Source organism: Melanotaenia boesemani, chromosome 18, assembly GCF_017639745.1.
Source record: "Melanotaenia boesemani isolate fMelBoe1 chromosome 18, fMelBoe1.pri, whole genome shotgun sequence".
Classification (NCBI taxonomy): Eukaryota; Metazoa; Chordata; class Actinopteri; order Atheriniformes; family Melanotaeniidae; genus Melanotaenia; species Melanotaenia boesemani.
This window is the reverse complement of record NC_055699.1, coordinates 2,676,633-2,690,830: the sequence shown is the minus strand read 5'-3', so window position 1 is coordinate 2,690,830 and position 14,198 is coordinate 2,676,633. Positions and strand designations below refer to the sequence as shown.

Below are 14,198 nucleotides of genomic sequence, written 5' to 3'. Positions count from 1 at the left end.
GTTAACTGCTTAGTGTCTTTTAAAGCTCAGCTTTTAAAATAACTGTCCCTCTAATTTTATTGAGGTATCTTAAAAGCTGTCCACAAAGTGGTTTGGTAGTAAATCAGGTAAAAGATATATAAGCTAAATATATTATTTTGTATCAACAACAAGTTATTTCTCTGTTACGCTCGCAGTAATCTTGTATTTACCTCAACAGGCTTTTATTAAAACTTTGACAATGTTAAATCGATCATTAAAATTAGCCTGAAGGTGATGTTAGTCTTTTTTTATATATGTTAAAGCTGTTTATGTGACAGTGATTTTCAAGCGCCGAATTTTTTTAATTTGTTGAATTTTACCCGTTTTATTTATTTCATTTAATAAAAAAGTGAAGCGTTTACATCTTATGTTTATGTATTCCTCTTTTCCCCCACTATTTCCACTGTAACAATAATAAACAAAACAAACAAGGTTTGCGGGTAACCGGATGAAGACGTTCCCATGTGGGAGGGGCTAAACTGAGCCTGTGTGACGTCATCGCACAACACCCGGTTCCGTTTCCGCTGCACGATAACCTGGGCTGATGCACGCTACATGGGAACATGGCGGGTCCGTGGAGGCATTGTAGGAGGTGGACCACGACTCGGTCCAGCAGGAGTTTATTTGAAGCCTTGTGGCGTTTGAACAGCAGCTCTGCGTCTTCCTCCGCGCGCTGTGTGAGCAGCGCGTGCTGGAGCTCCGGCCCAGGAAACGAGGTGAGTTTGCACCGGGTGGGGAACGCTGTCAGTCCTGGAAGGTCATACATACCGACGAGCCTTCAGCCGGTGGTCCGGTCCTGAGCTTTTCCTCGGCTGTGTTCGTGGCATTTCGTAGCTGTATTAAGAAATTTGTCTGTCGCAAGAGTTTCCTGGATTTTGTAAGAGCCTCTGAAATGAACTTGTTGCTAATGTTTGTTCTTTGGTTGTATCACAGCTCGTGTAATAAAGGTGAAGTCATTAAAGGACATTTATAATAGTCTGTCCTTGACTTGACCATCTGTCAGTTTCATACTTGTCCACGTACAGCCAGCTTCCCATTCATTTATTTTATTATCTACCCTTACATCATTTCTTTATAGACCCTTCATTCATTCATTTGACATTGAGACACATTTGCAGAAGGTAATATTTCAACAGCAAATCCATTCATTTTATAGAATGTTTAAAAACTAATTTATAAAGTTTCCCTAAAGCATAATTAAAGATATTTAAGCAGAACCTCCTAAAAAAATATGATTTTAAAAGGTGTTTTCTTATGATGCATTAAACAACGGTGCTTTCAGCTGATTCTTCCAGTAAATTAGAAGAACTGGCGTAAGGATCTATATATTTCTAAGTCAGCTCTAGATCTTCAGGAATTAAGATTTTGCTTTGTAAAACACAGATATCTGTATATTTATTTAAAAAAAAAGAAGCCCTGACAGCTGAAACACACAAATCCCTTTAGCAAATATAAAAAAAAGATGCCAGGTTTGTCTGAATATTTATTTAAGATGTACAAGTGATCATGTTGTGTCTTCTGACTTTCAGGGGAAGCCACGATTACCTACGCAGATCCACTCAAAAGTTCTAAACCTAAACCCATCTCTTATCAGGTGAGCTGTGCTAGCACTACTACAGCATTTATTTATAAATAATGATAAGTGATGGTTCGGTGTATAAGACACTAATTCTGGCCGTCACGGTTAAGTTTGCTTGCGTTTCGTTGCAGACACACTTCTCCGTTGCAGCATCCCAGACTACAATCTTGCTGCTGCAGAAGGACGCACAGCGATGCGAAGCTGAAGGACCCTTTCACGTTAGCCCAGAAAGACTTGATGAGTTTATATGATGACATTAAAAAGGTGCGTAGCTGTATGTCTGATAATGAAAATTTCAGGCAAGCATGCTTTTTTAGGCCTGAACTAAACACATGTTGCTTTCTGTCCTCCACAGGAGCTTTTTGTTTCTAAGAATGAACTGAAGTATCTATGCGACTACTACTTTGATGGCAGGGGTAAGGCTATCCGACCCATCATTGTCATCCTGATGGCCCGCGCCCTTAACATCCACAGCAACGGAGCTGGGTAAGTGACGTCAGATAGTTGGGTTTTAGTGGCAAAGTTATGGCGGCATGGCTCAGTGGGTAGAGTGGTCGTCCTGCAGCCCAAGCGTTGCCGGTTCAATCCCGGCCCGGAGAGCTCATGTCGAGGTGTCCCTGAGCAAGACACCGAACCCCTAACTTCTCCTGATAGGTCATGGTTGAGCACCTGGTAGCTTCCGCCATCAGTGTGTGAATGTGTGTGTGAATGTGAAGCGCTTTGGATAAAAGCGCTATATAAGTACAGTACACTAGATGCACCACACCTCTCTCCAAGTCACCACAAGAAGAATAAAGTTTTATTTGACCCAACCTTCCTTTCATGTGACCTCTGCTTTTAGAGATCTGCTTCCGGGGCAGAGGGCGATAGCGATGATCACGGAGATGATTCATACTGCCAGCCTGGTGCACGATGACGTAATAGATGGATCAGATGAGCGAAGAGGAAAGAGGTCAATCAATGAAGTGTGGGGGGAAAGAAAGGTAAGGTTTACTTTTCTTTGTCCTGACTGCATTTTGTTTTCTGGTACAACTTCTTTAGCAGTTTGTTTTGTCTTGCAGGCCATCTTAGCCGGAGATTTTATCCTCTCAGCTGCCTCGATGGCCTTGGCACGTATCGGGAACAACACAGTGGTGAAAGTGCTCTCCCAAGTCATAGAGGACCTGGTGCGAGGTACAATACAGCTCTAAAACTGCAGGTGAATGCCACCCCCACCCCTAGGCGCCTTAATTTTGCTAACTTGTGGGGTCTTAATTCCAGGGGAATTCATGCAACTGGGCTCCAAAGAGAACGAGAACGAGAGATTCAAACATTACCTCGAGAAAACCTTCAAGAAGACAGCGAGTCTTATTGCAAACAGTTGTAAAGCAGTATGTACGTTCTGTCTCCACATTAATAACATGCAGATGGAGAAAAGCCTCACTTTCTGCTCTGTATGGTTTTTTGTTGACTGCCTGCTCTTTTTATTTGAAGGTGTCCATTCTGGTAAACTCTGATCCAGAAGTTCATGAAATAGCCTACCAATACGGGAAGAACGTCGGCATCGCGTTCCAGGTCATTTCTTATCCATGAATTAAGTTTAGTTGTGACTCCTGAAGGAACGAGACGCATCTAGAAGAATAAAGGGTGTGTGTGTTTGTTCCTGTGTAGCTGGTAGACGATGTTTTGGACTTCACATCAGGAGCCGATCAGCTGGGCAAACCCTCAGCAGCCGATCTGAAACTGGGTTTGGCCACAGGACCGGTCCTGTTCGCTTGTCAACAGGTGAGACCACTGAGGACACCGAAGTCTGGACTCTTGTTTGTATTGAAATTCATAAAATAAATGCTTGGAGCTACGAGGTTATCTCAGTAGACAAATAAGTGATGTGCAGATCGATACTGAAATATAAATTCATCCAGTGCTACCTATTCATATAGCTTTTATTTTGGGGTAAATATATAGGTTATTAAGAGGAATGAAGTGGAAAATAACTAAACTTTAGGATCGGCAGGAACTACTTCTACTTCCACCTGCTATAGTCAAATGTGAAATAAGGCACAACGTAGCGTCGCAGCAGCCTGTCGCTGACTGACTGCTGATCAGGTCCAAAAAGCTGCCGTGTGAGGAGATATTTCAGCTACACACACAGCAGCAATGTGATGTGAAGGAAGACCAAAAACCTCCTTAAACATCTGAGAATCAACCAAAGACAGACGCAGTGGTGATGAGGGACGGAGAGGAAAAGGTGCTGCAGGGCCGAGTTGTTCTCCGGCTACTATCCGGGTACTGAGGGAGAAAGTGTGGAGGTGCTGGTGACTGAATTTGGGGAAGGGATTTACGTCCGTGTACCAGGTTTTTGTGTTGATGTAAGAACAGGAGTTCCTGCTATCGTAAAACTACGGCTTCCCATTTTGATTAAATGTAATATGTATGGTTATAAAATAAGTAATGAAATGAGTAAATGTTACAATAATTAGCTGCATGAATTCAGCTCGGAGAAATAAGTCTGTCCCAGAGTAGATCATTTAAAGTAGATTACACAGAGCAGGTGTCATTAAAATATTCAGTACTTGTGATAAAATGGTGGTTACAGAGCAGGATGACAGCCTCACTACAGCACATGTATTACTGAATAAATCGCGTTTTTTAGACCAACGAAGCAGATAACTTTATTATAAACATTTTTATAATTTGTTATGGGGGATTTGGTGAGGAAACAGAAGTTCAGAGAGCTTAAAGAAGAGGACAGAGTAGATGGGGGTTCATGTGAAACACAAGTTGCTTCCATTTTTAAACAAAAGTTGGTTTTGGTCTCTTGAGGTGAGTGGGTGATGTGTGGTTGACCTCAGTGAGACTCAAACAGCATTTTACTTTTCCGTTTACAGTTTCCTGAGCTTCACGCAATGATCATGAGACGTTTCAGCTCCAAAGGAGATGTAGATCGAGCCTGGCAGTACGTCCTTCAGGTAGGACACGTTAATACAAGCTATTTGTAGGAAATTAAATCTGAAACTTATTTAGACCATTGTAGGTCTGAAGAAGTTTCTACCAGTACATAGGATAAGAAGAGGAATGAAGTGAGCAACAAGGTGTTCAAAGCTCAGCGTGACCTCCTGACGCTGCCCGTGCGCGTGGCTGCCTCATTAAAGGTTTGAGTGAGCGTCAACGTGCACAGTTTAAGAACAGTGTATGCTGACCTCTTGCCAGATGAGAGGCCACGCTCCTTACTTGTGACTTGTGTATTAGCTGAGACCTGATGGCTGCGCCTCCTTCAGACATCATGGAGGAGGCTGAAACTCTGCTGCAGAGACCATCAGATAAAACCCACTCCATTGCTTTCTCTTTCTTCCTGTCCCTGCCACTCACAGGCAGCTCTGCATCTTGATGCACCGTTATTGGTCAGGTCATCAGCAGTATCTGGTTTATTAAACATCTGTACTGGAACAAACTCTCCTGACCCGCTTGTATTTTTCCGTCTCAGAGCGACGGCGTGCAGCAGACCACCTACTTGGCCCAGCGCTACTGTCAAGAAGCCACCAGGCAGGTCAGCATGCTCCGGCCGTCCCCGGAGAGGGACGCCCTCATCAGGCTCACGGAGATCGTGCTGAACAGAGACAAGTGACCCTCCACTGCCAGCCTTCTCTTCAGGCAGCTATCTGTAGAACAGCGACCCACCCTCGCCTCGGGTGTCAGAGCAGGCCAGGGTGGAAAAAAAAAAAAAAGAGGGGTGACTGGATTTTGGTTCGGAAGGATCCCTGGTGCTGGGGGCCTCTCTGAATCTACATTTATTGGTTTTCTTCTCACCACTCCCAAAAAGATTGTATTTGAGGATGAGCCACTTTCTTAAATACAAATGGTTTCTATTGTGGTTTCAGTTCCTAAATAAATTAAAGTAAAATAATGAACAAATGGCACTGAAAGCACAAAGCTCTACTTCATTCATAACAAGCTCCCGTGGCTCGAGCTAGCCGGCTGTGAGCGAACGGTTTCTTACGAGCTAGTCCCGAGCTGTGGAGCTGTTAAAGCTGGAAGAAGTTTAAACTCCTCGTCATTGTCTGGATGAGATCCGTCCACTCCGCAAAGGCCAAACAGTCGCGTGTCTTTCACTTTGTTGTGAGGTTACTCCTGTACTGCCTTAACACCTGCAATGACCATGTGCTCAATAAACCAACTTCACTGTTTTTTAAATTGTTTAAGTCAAGCGTTTTTTTTATTTCCCTCTGAGTAATGACACAAAGCATTTGTACATAGAATTGTTTATTATAAAAGGCTGTACATTAATTTTTCAATCATTATTATATACAAATGAGCAGAGAGAGAAGTGGATTTCAATACTTCTACCCATGAAATAATTATTTTGGGGGGGATAAAAAATGAAACTGGGACAAGAATCAAGGCATTTAGCTGCGATATCCTGAGCGTGACCACTGCAGGCGATGCAAATAGTCAACACAGGGAGGAAAACGGAGGACGATGCGTTGAGGATGATTCCTGAGTGACACCTAATATAAAGTGGCTGATTTGACTGGAGTTGCTGCTTTAATATGTACACCTGTGCAGCTCAGAGCAGGTCCTTGTCGCTTTAAGATTGAGGAGGTATTGGTTGGTTGTTGGTCTGCATTGTTACGTCTGAACTGTCACATGGCAGTGTGAGCAGGACGACTCGAGTCCACCACTACACACCTTTCAGAGATATATTCCATGAAATAGAGCCTACAGATTGTGTGGATTAAAGTGACAGCAGTGATGGGAAGTAGCAGGACGGTTGGACATGAGACGCTGTTAAATCCGACTCTGCTTTAATAAAATCTTCTAAATTCTTCAGTTTGTACAGTTTCTTGTTGCTTTACTGACCATTTATTGGTGGTTTCAGCTAAATTTTCTTTAAATTCTTAAACCTGAAAATGATCTGTTTGCAGCACCTAAAAAAAATGAGCTGAGCAGATTTATCACTTTTTAAAATGACAGATTGTAAACAAAAAAAAAGGGTTTAGTTTTCAAAACTGTCAATTTCTCATCCCACTGAGCAGAATATGTATAATCATACAGTAATTTAAAATCTGTAATCATTAATCTCATAGCATTTCAGCCTCTCATGATGGTTACATTTGCAAAATCTGTCTAAATAAAAAAAAACTCACCACTTCAGAAATGAAGCATCAACATTTTCAATCTCCACTGATGCCGATTTGATTCTGTAAATACCTGCGAACATCACGATAATTGTCATTTAAAGGAAATTCATGGTTCTAGTTCCTTCAGAGGCTGAAGAATGAAAAGATTTTAGTTTTAGGTTTTGCAGAAAAAAAAAAAAAAGTTTTAGGTTATTTTCTTAACGTCTAAATCAAAAGTTTCCCAATCATGCTTGTGGAGACCCACAGCCTCCACCCCGACCCTGCATAACGAGTCAACAGGCTTCTGCAGACAAGCCCAACCGGCTGTATTAAAGCAGGGAAACATCCAAAACAAGCAGAGTAATGGATCCTGAGGAACGGGACTGGGAAACCAGTTGGCTGCAGGAGTTTCCTGTAATTCTCTGAGACTAATTGGAAAATCTCGTGAAATTGCAGTTGTCTGTTTTTACCAGAAATCTGAGCAAACTGGGATCAAACTGGACAGAAATCTCCCCATCATGCTATTCACGTCAGCTATGCAGTCTGCACAGGTATCTCTAACGAGCCTGTTATTTACACCAGGGTTGTAGCAACCAATAACACGATACCTGCAAATGACGTCATCATTTCGGCCATTTTCAATGTAATAAAGCCAAAAACAAATTTGCTAATAAGTTATTATGCTACAGATCGGTTATTGGCCTAGCAGAAGAAAACTCCTTTGATAATGTCACAACTGCAGCTGATAATGTCATACTTAAAAAACAACTGAATTTCTCAGAAATACAAGATTTTTGTGCATAATTGGTTCCTACAGGGCTCATCATCTCTGGTCCTACGTGTCCTGCAAGCTTTAGACATTTCCCTGCTCCCACTCACCTGGCACTAAATAATGACTCATTAACAGGTTTGTGCAGAACCCGTGAGCAGGGTTTTGAGGAGAGCTGCTTCACTGATTCCAGCGTGTTGAACCAGGGAAACAAATAAAACCTGCAGAACTCTGATTTAGACGCTTGATTTAAAAAAAAAAAAAGGAATGTGTCCTTTGTTTCAAACATCATGATTTTGAATCCATGTTTTTAAAAGCGAGACTGCAGGAAGGCTTCGAATTTTCTTAATGAAAAGTTCAGTGATTTCAACAGTGTGATAAAAAATGTTAAAAAAGGAAAATACATTTACAACATAATGGAAGCATAATGGCGACAAACTTAAAGATTACATTATATTTGCATGCTTTTTACTCCAAAACCGATTCTCCGAAGGATTTGGTTCCTTGAAATACCATTTACAGTATTTAAAGGTATAAACAGGCCGTCTGTGTTGGAGTCGAGTCGAGGAGGGCGCCGCGATAAAAGCAGCTGTTAGACATTCACTGGATTTTCATCGCAGGACTCCGAGCGGCTGCAGCTCATCTTATATACAAACATGTCGACTGAAGGTGCTTCTGTGGTGTTTTATTTGTTCCATTTCAAACTCTCAATCAGAAAATCTTTGTTCAGGAAAGATGTTGCTGCACGTCCGTCACCCGGCCTTTATCACACCAATAAAACTAAATAGATATTACTTTTTATTTCATTTGCAATCAGTAAGAAAAAAAAACATTCTGCCATATCCAAAACAATAAAAAATGAAAGGATTTATATCTATGCTTGTCAGGAGTCGGATCGCTGCTGTCAGTCTCTCAGTGGATTAAGGATATGACTGAATAAATAGACTGTACTTCTACTGCCAGGTCCCTTCAGTCGGTGTAGTGCATGATGGACTCCACGTAGTTGCCGGGGAACAGGCCGGTGACGCCGTTGCACACGCCCTCGTACCAGCCATCGTCGTTCTTCTTGACCACGTAGATGATGGCGCCCTCCATGAATGTCAGCTCGTCGTCCTTGTCCTTGGCGTAGTCGTAGATGGCGACCACTGCCAACAGGAAGGGGACATGTTTGATCAGTCACAGATGGAGGAAGTTTGGTTGCGGCGTCAAACGCTCGAAATTCTGAGCAAACCTTTCTCAACGTAGTTCTTGGGAGCCCACTGTGGGTCTCCGTCGGCGTAAGGGTCGTTGTAGTGCACGACTGAGGCGTCCTCCTCTTCCTCGTAATCCACCGGAGGCGGCGGTGGAGGCGGAGGGGAGTCGTCAAACATGGACATGTCGTCCGGAGGAGGAGGGGGAGGCGGGGTAGGAGTGTCTGCAACTGTTCAGGCAGAAAACTGAGGAAACTCAAAAAAATTTATGGTTGAATTCATGAGATTAATACAAGCCGGGTGATGGAGATGGGTCGGTTGCATCATGCAGAATTATATGTGAAGACATGCAGAAAGGTGCATCATCATGTGTCTAAGTCTGATGCGATTTCAGGCATGCACATACAGAAAAAGGAAGGTTAAATAAATCGTGCAGAGTGAATCATGCTTTAGTTAAACAGCATCAACAAATCAACGATAAATCCTGTGATTTCCCACACACCAAACAATGCTCTGAACTGCCAACAAGCATTTTTGTGTCTTTAATGGGATTTTTGGAAACTCCTCTCCTGCAACAATCTCTGGGTCTTTGAGGTTCTCATTGGGATTCACTATTAATAATTTCTTGTCTTGTTGAACGGTCCAGTGCCGCCTGTTTGCCATCCTGAAGTCAATTCTTCCCCTTTAGAAATGTTTGTTTTAAGTCAATCAGCTCATCATTTCAAAGAATCCTCAATAGGTGAATTATCACCACTAAACGAGCTTCTGCTACAAGCCTGAAGGAAACAGGAAAATCCTGGACTTTGCAGTAAGACGTGTCCATCCACGGTGGTTAAAACGTTCCCAGACCTGAACCAAACTAAAAGCTAAAGGAGTGAGGAGTCTAAAGATCCCACTAGAGACAAAGAACCGTCTGATTGCTCTGATGGCAAATAAAGATTTTATTACTGATTATTGGAAATAGTGTGAATAATCCTGGATGTGGTTTGTCACATGAAGCCATAAGAAACCCTCAAAAGAAACACTGCAAGACTTTAAAGTTTAGTGCAGGTCCTCGAGGACCACTGTCCTGCAGGTTTTAGGTGCTCAGCACAGTCGGATGAAATTTTTTGCTTAGGAAATTTCAGAATATTACATCAACATCCTTGTGGCTGCTTTAATAAAAGTTAAATCCTCTCATCCTGAAGATAAGGGGGTTCTTTGTTTCCTTTAGTTTCCACTACCAACTTCCCTTAACTGCATGAGGAAGGATTTATGTCTACATTATGGAAACGTATTAAGAAGTTTAACTGGATTTAAATTGGTTTTATATACATGACTTGTGATCTTGCAAAAATCCATCCATGAAGCAAACTTAAACAGTCAGAAATCCTCATTAAGATCTATAATGTTGTTTCCAATAACAAGAAACATGTCAGTCAGTTTAAATTCAATTAAATCAAAATTTTGGCATAGGTACCACTAAGGTTGGCCTAAATTGTAGAAAGCTTTACTACAACATTTAGTGCACAGTAAACAACTGCACTGCAGACTTTGTACCAGCAGAAAGCCCTTATCTTGTCCACTTCTCACACTTTATCCTCAATATGATCGTTCACCTCAGCACAACTCTACAGAACTGTTGATACAGACATATTCCTGCTTCAAGGTAAGAAATGAATCCAGGAATATAAAATGAGGATGCCTAATGAAACATTAAGTATCCACAACAGACGGGCCTTAAAGGACGAACAGGCAGGAGACATGCTGGGTGATGTGGGCAGATAAGGAGGAAGTTAGTGGAGCCTCTTCACTTACTGCTCTCCTGCATCCTGGCCACAAAGCCAGTCAGAGGTATCTGTGGAGTCAGCTGGGGCATGGGAGGAGGAGGAGGAGCGACAGACACTGAAACCAGCAGAGAGGAGACAGGAAGAGGAGAAAAAAGTGACAGACGAGAGAGAAGAAGAGACACAGACAGAGCCAGTAAGTTACCAAGAATATACAGACAGTTCAGAGTGAATCCCAGACAAAGACGCTGCAGGAAATATGAGCTTGAACACATTTAAGATGAGAAAATGGAGTGAGAGAGCTGAACTATGTAGGCTGCTCGATGACTGACTTTAAAAAACATTTAGTAAAGTTTGTCTCTGCTGATCACACACACTCGTTGGTTGAGAAATTCACTGCCGTCTGTGTTTCGTCATCTGAGGATCACTGGGGTCGAAGAATAAACAGAGGATTTTACTTTGGTCAATCTGACCCTTTCCACAAAGGTAAGTGCTGTCAGCAGCCACAGGGGGGCGCTGTTTGACTAGGTCTTTCTCAGTCTGTTTCTCAATCTTGAGCCCAATCCAAAAGCAAAGCTGGTGAATTCCAGTCAGACGGTAGCCAGATCGTATGGGCCATGCTTATTAAATTAAACAGGGACTGAGGCACAAACCCAAACAGACCTCTGGACTTGATGAAGGAACTCTAGAAACCTGTCTGCACCTGTGTTTTCCTCTGAAGCTGTAACTGATTATCATACCTAGAGAAGAGAAAACACGGCTGTGCAAGGCATGAATGCTCACAATGACAGGCCACATCTGGAGGACGAGTAGTATTTTATCTGATCTCAACCAGGTGTAAATGCCATTCACAACATGTGACCACATTCTTGGGAACAGATCTAAAGCAAAGCTCAGAGATCACCAAACTCAAGACATCTGAAGCTGCAAGTCATTGTGTCTGTTAGCAATGTTCACTTTGAAAAATGTTACCATAAATGAGGTAATGCTCATTAACAACAGGTCTAAAGTTAATTAAAATGATACTCATTGCATCTCTAAAAGTTAGGAAGTTGATTCTGCCCAGAAGTGATCTGCATCGTAAGCAGACTTTGACTGGAGCGCATCTGCTTCCATATCCAAGGAAGATACTTTGTGCATCAATACTAAAGGCATCACACAGATAAAATGCCTTTCCTGCACTTGAAGGGAAAATTCAGTAATTCTGACTAGAACGCGAGCCTGATCTTCAGAGAGCGGTGACGCACTTCTGCTCTGAAGCTAGAGGTTAGCATGAGCCAGTGGCTCTTTGTGATTTGGAATAATTTTGTGCTTTAGTGACAGTTTGGGGTCTATAACAGACATCGGAACTGGAGACAGAAGGGCCTTACTTGAGTTTTGACTGTAGCCAGGGGTGCCTCCATTAATGTGAGGCTGCTGCTGCTGCTGCTGCTGCTGATGCTGCTGCTGCAAGGAGAACTGCGAAGTGACCGACGGTGCCCGGCGGTAGGTGCCCGTGGCCGAAACCATAGAGACAGAGGAGTTGGAGGGGTTGTGCCGCGAAATTTGGCGGGAGATGGTTCCAAACTGGGACACTGGAGCAGGGCCCAGACCAGGCCCGGGGGCCACGGCTAGAAACACCCAAAGACAGGAAGGAAAGAGAGAAAGGACAGGCAGGACCAGAGAGGAGGGTTAGACAAAGGAGATGGAAAAAGGGAAGTCAGAACATGAATCATCAACACAGTTAAACATGATTGAGCCCCACACCTTATGAAAAGGACAATAAAAAACAGGAAGCAGGTGAGCTAGAGGAAGCAACACTGATTGGTTATGCTGTTACAGAGGCATTTTTTATTAGACCCAACAAGGCATCACGTTAAATCTTGTACAGATGGGAGAAAAGATGGAGTGAGGAATAAGCAGAGCAGCAACACAGCAGAACGTTCCTGCAGGTTTCAGCAGAACAGCCTGTAAAATGAACTTTTACACACACCTTACAAATATTACAGAGCTCACAATATTTTATATGTATGGATTAAATACACACTATTCATTTAGAATTATTGAAATGTGAGTTTGTGGGGAGCACAGAAGAGAAAGAGTGAAGGATTATCTTTTTTCCTTTGAGTATTCCCTCTTTACATTTGATATGCAACCTCTCCGGAGACAGCCACCTCAAATAGAAATGGGTGAAACCAGAGGAAGTAAAAATCCAGAGAAACACAAACAAACTTCTATCAACAGCAGTAATTACAGCTGAAAGAGTGTGTTGATGTTTCAAGTGATGATCTCGCTTGAGATTTTATGGGAGTTGGACAAGCAGCCGCTTCACACACAAACATGTAAAAGTTGTTGCTAATCAGACAGCTGATGCTTTTCGGACTTGCAGAGCTCTCACAGCAAATCAAACCCAGTAACACTGAAGATTAAAGCTGCATCAGGCAGAACTGGATATCTGCAGCACCAAAAGTGGCTGTATGACGTCTGTATGAGTCTCACATACTGTAAATGCTTTGCACCTACAGGTAAACATAGTGGGTGCCGACTACTTCCACCACATTTTTACTGAGTGTTAAGCAAGTTTAAGGCCAATCTTTGTAAGGCTGCACAATATATCTGTTGAATATTGTAATAATGACATGATTTGCAATATATGAATAAATACCTGAATGTATGATGCTAATGTCGGGTGTATTAGCGAGGACGGCATTTCACTTCTGCACCTGTGCATGTTAGTTAAGACACAGCAGCACTTTGGGCCATTTCTATGGAATTTATTTAGCACAAAAAACCTTGCAGAGAGCAACATGATCAAAGCTCAAAGCTTTTTAAAAGCTGGTGTTAATCTAATTAACTTATTAAAAAATATTGTCTGAATCATGTCAGATGCGGCAGCTATATGTTAGAGCTTTTAACGGGCCATGAATAGCATCATGAAGCTCAGTTAATGAGGTGGAAGACATTCTCCACCAGAGTCGATTCCCATTCTGAACTTTTTAACTCATATATACGCCTGGTTTTAAAAGGATCTGTTTTATGGTTCCATTTTAACTTTATTTGCATCTTTATCCTTGTTCTTTATTTGTGCTTTTTTCCTTTCTTTTGTTTTATTGTACAGCACTTTGGTCAGCTGCGGTTGTTTTTAGTGCTTTAGAAGTAAAATTGTATGGTAGGATCAACTTTTGTCAAAGATCCACTTAACTCTTTAAATCATGTACCTATTTTTTAGGCCTCTACTAGGGAATGAACCTAGTAGAGGTGGTAATCTAGTAGAGTAGTAATCTCCTTTGGTCCCCCTTGCAAACAAGATGCTACATCTCAAGGGTTTCCATCAATAAATTGAAATTGCTGAGCTATAATGAAATGAGTAAATCTCACAACCATAAGGTTTACTCGAATACTTCAGGAGTCACAGTAAATGAAACGCTTGTGAGATTGGTTGAATGTTAGTAGGTGTATTACTGGTGAAGAATAAATGAAGATGGCAATAAGCACAAATAAGAAAAAGTTTCCCACTGTTATGATGAATGTGAATATCATGACGCAGCTGTAGCTCTGAACCTCTTTAGATCATAGTACAATGTGTGAACATTATCTCTGCAAAGGTCAGCTCTGGTATTACTAACTCGCTATGATTAATTATTGAGTAAATTGTGCAGTCATGTGCTTAAACTTGGCTAAATGCTGCCTGATGCAGTTTTAACCAGAATCATTTATTCACAAAGAAAACCAGGTGAAACTAATGTACTTTACCTGTGCAGGAAAAGTCTGTCACACATTTTCATACCAGATTACTGC

The 14,198-nt window shown here is 42.0% G+C and overlaps 2 protein-coding genes across 12 annotated transcripts in view; one reads left to right on the top strand and one right to left on the bottom strand.

Moving 5' to 3' along the window:
• Nucleotides 1–502: 502 nt before the first annotated feature.
• pdss1 (prenyl (decaprenyl) diphosphate synthase, subunit 1) lies at nucleotides 503–5,276 on the top strand. Its single transcript, XM_041969015.1, has 11 exons — nucleotides 503–737; nucleotides 1,551–1,615; nucleotides 1,732–1,864; nucleotides 1,956–2,086; nucleotides 2,442–2,583; nucleotides 2,662–2,773; nucleotides 2,861–2,970; nucleotides 3,074–3,154; nucleotides 3,251–3,364; nucleotides 4,468–4,548; nucleotides 5,064–5,276. The coding sequence occupies exons 1-11, from the start codon at nucleotides 585–587 to the stop codon at nucleotides 5,202–5,204; spliced, it is 1,263 nt and encodes a 420-aa protein (XP_041824949.1). The 5' UTR covers nucleotides 503–584; the 3' UTR covers nucleotides 5,205–5,276.
• A 550-nt stretch (nucleotides 5,277–5,826) lies between these two features.
• Nucleotides 5,827–14,198, bottom strand: part of abi1a (abl-interactor 1a) — a 50,709-nt gene continuing 42,337 nt past the window's right edge. For 4 of the 11 annotated variants that reach the window (XM_041969012.1, XM_041969013.1, XM_041969003.1 and 1 more), the window contains 4 exons: nucleotides 11,792–12,031; nucleotides 10,453–10,539; nucleotides 8,697–8,885; nucleotides 5,827–8,610 (listed from right to left, as the gene is read on the bottom strand). In XM_041969012.1, the coding sequence (XP_041824946.1) occupies nucleotides 8,435–8,610; nucleotides 8,697–8,885; nucleotides 10,453–10,539; nucleotides 11,792–12,031 (692 nt within the window). In that variant the 3' untranslated portion in view covers nucleotides 5,827–8,434. Of the gene's footprint in view, nucleotides 8,611–8,696; nucleotides 8,886–10,452; nucleotides 10,576–11,791; nucleotides 12,032–14,198 lie in introns of all 11 variants that reach the window. The other 7 variants (XM_041969004.1, XM_041969006.1, XM_041969007.1 and 4 more) reach the window with 3 other exon arrangements.

What these genes read in the sequence shown, in the direction of transcription:
- pdss1 (XM_041969015.1), top strand. Translation starts at nt 585, where the DNA reads ATGGCGGGTCCGTGGAGGCATTGTAGGAGGTGGACCACGACTCGGTCC. An exon ending in TTGCAAACAGTTGTAAAGCA is followed by an intron (nt 2,971 to 3,073) that starts GTATGTACGTTC and finishes TTTTATTTGAAG; the next exon opens with GTGTCCATTCTGGTAAACTC. An exon ending in CCTGGCAGTACGTCCTTCAG is followed by an intron (nt 4,549 to 5,063) that starts GTAGGACACGTT and finishes TTTCCGTCTCAG; the next exon opens with AGCGACGGCGTGCAGCAGAC.